The 6,000-nt window shown below is 50.3% G+C and overlaps 1 protein-coding gene across 1 annotated transcript in view; it reads right to left on the minus strand.

Moving 5' to 3' along the window:
- The window catches only part of LOC147693343 (vomeronasal type-2 receptor 26-like), a 196,264-nt gene extending 194,265 nt beyond the window's left edge, over nucleotides 1–1,999 (minus strand). The window contains exon 1 of the mRNA XM_086935942.1: nucleotides 1,970–1,999. Within this exon, the coding sequence (XP_086792068.1) occupies nucleotides 1,970–1,999 (30 nt within the window). The remainder of the gene's footprint in view (nucleotides 1–1,969) is intronic.
- Nucleotides 2,000–6,000: the final 4,001 nt, after the last annotated feature.

Here is a 6,000-nt window from a genome sequence, read left to right on the forward strand (position 1 = left end):
AGTGAGGTGGAGGGAGTTGGCAGGTTTAAGGTGTGGTTTGGAAGTGGGCCTTTAATGGAATCTAACTTTCCTTGATATGGAACCAAAGCAGCTAGTGATGTTTAAAAGTAGTGGGTAGGGTGCACTGCCCAGGTCTTGTATCTACTGGTGCTGCATATCTGCCTCTAAACCTCAAGCTTTTCTGAGAAATCGCACGTTAACTACTAAAAATATGGCCTGTGAGATGCAAAAGGTGGTCTACAATTTGCTGTGCATGAAGACCTTTCCAAACTGTTAATAAATACATTTTTTTTAAGAAGTATTTTGGAAGGGCCTAAATCTTCCCCTTGAATGTCCAAATACTGGTCTCTTCAAGAACTGTAGTGAAATTAGCAGGATTAGTTGAGCCTGAGATCCTTCTGGTGACAAAAGACTGAAGAATGGATTAGGCATTGGCCAGCTGTGCTCTATGAGCCTCAGAATAACATGTGATGATGCTTATGAGCAGGAAAAGGAGCCATATGGAAAGGTGTTGACTGCAGATCTGTGATACCTTGAAACTAACTGTCACTTTTCTGGTTGATCATTTTTTGTGATCTTGAACAACATGTCTTATCTGCCCAACCTTCACCTCACTAATCTGTGAAACCTGTGAGCGATTAAAAATGGTTCAATTCTGGTATTAAGATATTCCTACTTGTATATAAGTGGGTCCAAGGTAGTTAAATTAAGTTAAGCCTGACTGGATTTTGGCTAAAAGTAGAATTGTCCTTGTGCTCTGAACACCTATATGGTGAAATATGATTGGCTGGATTTTACTCCACCAAGAAGGAAGTAAGAGTGGTCTTTGTCAGTTGCAAAATATTTCAGTCATACCCTTCTCAGCTGCAGTGAGTAGTGCCCACATATCAGTGAGATTTTCAGGCTTCAGAAATGCCCCCAGTCCCTTAGGTTTCCAGCTGTGCCCATGTTGTCCTGACCTTGATTGGCACTTCAAAGGTACATAATAGAAGCGCTACTGCTCCGTACCGGCGAGTACCGGCCCACTTCAAGCATGGGAACACGCCACCTAGTACACCACAACCAGAGAGCTCTCACAAAGAATGCGCAAGACATGTGTAGAGGCTGTACTTTACAAACAGCAATAAAACACAAGAACTGGTTACGTACACCTCGCATGAGATCTGTGCCGGCGCTTCTTCAAGGGGGCGTGCGGGGGACAAGAATCCTAAATGCACCACAAAGACCCCGCCAATGAGGAGGTCTCCCTCCGAGAAGTAGGAGTGTTGTGTCTGGCCTTGAAGGTCACACCCCGGCTGCAGGACCCCCGCTCCTCTGCCAAGGACCACAACAGAGGTCAGGAGGGACACCGCAGACATCCATCGAGCCATGAAGGGTCAAGTCAGTCCCTGGCATCCACCACAGGAGGCAGTAGTGTGAGCACTTTGTCATGGGACCTAGTGCAAGGAAGGAAATGGGCCACTGGCTGCTCTTTGATTTGTAAAATACAGCAATAATTGGGTTTTACGGACCCTGGTGCCACTGCACCCGCTGCACCAATGCAAGCTGAGCCCCTGGCAGGAGGCTCCGTCAGGAGAAAACCAAGAGATGTGAATGGGGTCTCCAAAGTTCAGAGTATTGACCCTGTGGCAGGTCGCTCGCTGCCTAATATAAATTAAATATCCGAGGGGCCTCTAACTCATCCCCTGTCTCCTCTAACTTCAGCTGCAATAGTGTCAGTTTTGTAGTGTCAGGACGGCCCCCAAGGATGGTGCTGGGAGAACCAAAAACTCTCAGGACACCCACCCCCGGTGGTGAATGGATAACAAGATAATCACAGTGTACATGATAATAACTAGGCGGGCTGTAGAACGCCTCATTAATGTCATATCCTCTTTTGTTCTCAAGGGGTTGAGCATAGTGTTAGGATAACACCTGAGATTCTGATGCTGCGTCCAGAGCCCACAACGTCCTAACTCTGGTTACTGACTGAGCCTTCAGACTCATCTTCTTCAGTCATGTATGGATTTGGGAATGTATCTTGTAGAAGTAAGAAGATCATGACAAATACACAAAAACACTTTAGTACAGCTGCAGTCTTCGAACACAATTATTATTGTCCTATAAGCTGTGACTTGTTCCGGCAGAAAGACTGATCGGAACAAAGAGCTGCAGAGCCCGACAAGCAGTCTTGCGTAAACTTTCTTTATGCCAATGATACGGACCAAATACACCAGTTATGAGACTAATATATCAATCTATCTATCTATCTATCTATCTATCTATCTATCTATCTATCTATCTATCTATCTATCTATCTATCTATCTATCTATCTATCTATCTATCTATCTATCTATCTATCTATCTATCTATCTATCTATCTATCTATCTATCTGTCTGTCTGTCTGTCTGTCTGTCTGTCTGTCTGTCTGTCTGTCTGTCTGTCTGTCTGTCTGTCTGTCTGTCTATCTATCTATCTATCTATCTATCTATCTATCTATCTACCTATCTCTCTCTCTCTCTCCCCATCTCTCGCTTGCTCTCTCTCTCTCTCTCCCTCTCTCGCTTGCTCCCTCTCTCTCTCTCTGTCTCTCTCTGTCTCTCTCTCTCTCTCTATATATACATATATATATATATTATATATATATATATATATATATTCAGTCAGTTGCAGGCACTCCAAGTGAAGAAGACCAACACGGAGCTGATGAATACAGGATTTATTGGCAGCCTGCCAGCACAGGAAAAACAGCAGAAACCCCTTCAATGTTTTTAAAACGCCGGACGCGTTTCGGGAATGGCTTCCCTTCATCTGCGGCGAGTGTCAAATGGAAGCTGCTTGCACTAAATCGCGCACCGGTGTTCCAGAAGCCTGCCTCCCGGGCGTGGCTTCATGCAAGGCCTCCTGGCTCTTGTAGTGCGCGTGTAGTTTTACCTCAGTGGGCGTGCAAGTAGTCCAAAAATAAGTGAGTTCTTTCCCCAGTGGGTAGAGGGGAAAACGTGCTGCCAACCCGTGCCCCGCTCTGTGGTCACCTTCCTGGTCAGCGGGCCTCATCCTGCATGAGTACCCGCTCACACTCCGTTCCTGTTCGTCCAAACACCACCAGCGTAAGGACAGGACCTGCATGTAATGCGGTGGGTCTCCCTCGCGACCGAAGCTGGCCGCAAAAATTCAGTCAGTTGCAGGCACTCCAAGTGAAGAAGACCAACACGGAGCTGATGAATACAGGATTTATTGGCAGCCTGCCAGCACAGGAAAAACAGCAGAAACCCCTTCAATGTTTTTAAAACGCCGGACGCGTTTCGGGAATGGCTTCCCTTCATCTGCGGCGAGTGTCAAATGGAAGCTGCTTGCACTAAATCGCGCACCGGTGTTCCAGAAGCCTGCCTCCCGGGCGTGGCTTCATGCAAGGCCTCCTGGCTCTTGTAGTGCGCGTGTAGTTTTACCTCAGTGGGCGTGCAAGTAGTCCAAAAATAAGTGAGTTCTTTCCCCAGTGGGTAGAGGGGAAAACGTGCTGCCAACCCGTGCCCCGCTCTGTGGTCACCTTCCTGGTCAGCGGGCCTCATCCTGCATGAGTACCCGCTCACACTCCGTTCCTGTTCGTCCAAACACCACCAGCGTAAGGACAGGACCTGCATGTAATGCGGTGGGTCTCCCTCGCGACCGAAGCTGGCCGCAAAAATTCAGTCAGTTGCAGGCACTCCAAGTGAAGAAGACCAACACGGAGCTGATGAATACAGGATTTATTGGCAGCCTGCCAGCACAGGAAAAACAGCAGAAACCCCTTCAATGTTTTTAAAACGCCGGACGCGTTTCGGGAATGGCTTCCCTTCATCTGCGGCGAGTGTCAAATGGAAGCTGCTTGCACTAAATCGCGCACCGGTGTTCCAGAAGCCTGCCTCCCGGGCGTGGCTTCATGCAAGGCCTCCTGGCTCTTGTAGTGCGCGTGTAGTTTTACCTCAGTGGGCGTGCAAGTAGTCCAAAAATAAGTGAGTTCTTTCCCCAGTGGGTAGAGGGGAAAACGTGCTGCCAACCCGTGCCCCGCTCTGTGGTCACCTTCCTGGTCAGCGGGCCTCATCCTGCATGAGTACCCGCTCACACTCCGTTCCTGTTCGTCCAAACACCACCAGCGTAAGGACAGGACCTGCATGTAATGCGGTGGGTCTCCCTCGCGACCGAAGCTGGCCGCAAAAATTCAGTCAGTTGCAGGCACTCCAAGTGAAGAAGACCAACACGGAGCTGATGAATACAGGATTTATTGGCAGCCTGCCAGCACAGGAAAAACAGCAGAAACCCCTTCAATGTTTTTAAAACGCCGGACGCGTTTCGGGAATGGCTTCCCTTCATCTGCGGCGAGTGTCAAATGGAAGCTGCTTGCACTAAATCGCGCACCGGTGTTCCAGAAGCCTGCCTCCCGGGCGTGGCTTCATGCAAGGCCTCCTGGCTCTTGTAGTGCGCGTGTAGTTTTACCTCAGTGGGCGTGCAAGTAGTCCAAAAATAAGTGAGTTCTTTCCCCAGTGGGTAGAGGGGAAAACGTGCTGCCAACCCGTGCCCCGCTCTGTGGTCACCTTCCTGGTCAGCGGGCCTCATCCTGCATGAGTACCCGCTCACACTCCGTTCCTGTTCGTCCAAACACCACCAGCGTAAGGACAGGACCTGCATGTAATGCGGTGGGTCTCCCTCGCGACCGAAGCTGGCCGCAAAAATTCAGTCAGTTGCAGGCACTCCAAGTGAAGAAGACCAACACGGAGCTGATGAATACAGGATTTATTGGCAGCCTGCCAGCACAGGAAAAACAGCAGAAACCCCTTCAATGTTTTTAAAACGCCGGACGCGTTTCGGGAATGGCTTCCCTTCATCTGCGGCGAGTGTCAAATGGAAGCTGCTTGCACTAAATCGCGCACCGGTGTTCCAGAAGCCTGCCTCCCGGGCGTGGCTTCATGCAAGGCCTCCTGGCTCTTGTAGTGCGCGTGTAGTTTTACCTCAGTGGGCGTGCAAGTAGTCCAAAAATAAGTGAGTTCTTTCCCCAGTGGGTAGAGGGGAAAACGTGCTGCCAACCCGTGCCCCGCTCTGTGGTCACCTTCCTGGTCAGCGGGCCTCATCCTGCATGAGTACCCGCTCACACTCCGTTCCTGTTCGTCCAAACACCACCAGCGTAAGGACAGGACCTGCATGTAATGCGGTGGGTCTCCCTCGCGACCGAAGCTGGCCGCAAAAATTCAGTCAGTTGCAGGCACTCCAAGTGAAGAAGACCAACACGGAGCTGATGAATACAGGATTTATTGGCAGCCTGCCAGCACAGGAAAAACAGCAGAAACCCCTTCAATGTTTTTAAAACGCCGGACGCGTTTCGGGAATGGCTTCCCTTCATCTGCGGCGAGTGTCAAATGGAAGCTGCTTGCACTAAATCGCGCACCGGTGTTCCAGAAGCCTGCCTCCCGGGCGTGGCTTCATGCAAGGCCTCCTGGCTCTTGTAGTGCGCGTGTAGTTTTACCTCAGTGGGCGTGCAAGTAGTCCAAAAATAAGTGAGTTCTTTCCCCAGTGGGTAGAGGGGAAAACGTGCTGCCAACCCGTGCCCCGCTCTGTGGTCACCTTCCTGGTCAGCGGGCCTCATCCTGCATGAGTACCCGCTCACACTCCGTTCCTGTTCGTCCAAACACCACCAGCGTAAGGACAGGACCTGCATGTAATGCGGTGGGTCTCCCTCGCGACCGAAGCTGGCCGCAAAAATTCAGTCAGTTGCAGGCACTCCAAGTGAAGAAGACCAACACGGAGCTGATGAATACAGGATTTATTGGCAGCCTGCCAGCACAGGAAAAACAGCAGAAACCCCTTCAATGTTTTTAAAACGCCGGACGCGTTTCGGGAATGGCTTCCCTTCATCTGCGGCGAGTGTCAAATGGAAGCTGCTTGCACTAAATCGCGCACCGGTGTTCCAGAAGCCTGCCTCCCGGGCGTGGCTTCATGCAAGGCCTCCTGGCTCTTGTAGTGCGCGTGTAGTTTTACCTCAGTGGGCGTG

The sequence above is a fragment of the Lissotriton vulgaris genome, chromosome 8 (assembly GCF_964263255.1).
Source record: "Lissotriton vulgaris chromosome 8, aLisVul1.2, whole genome shotgun sequence".
In the NCBI taxonomy this organism is placed as follows: domain Eukaryota; kingdom Metazoa; phylum Chordata; class Amphibia; order Caudata; family Salamandridae; genus Lissotriton; species Lissotriton vulgaris.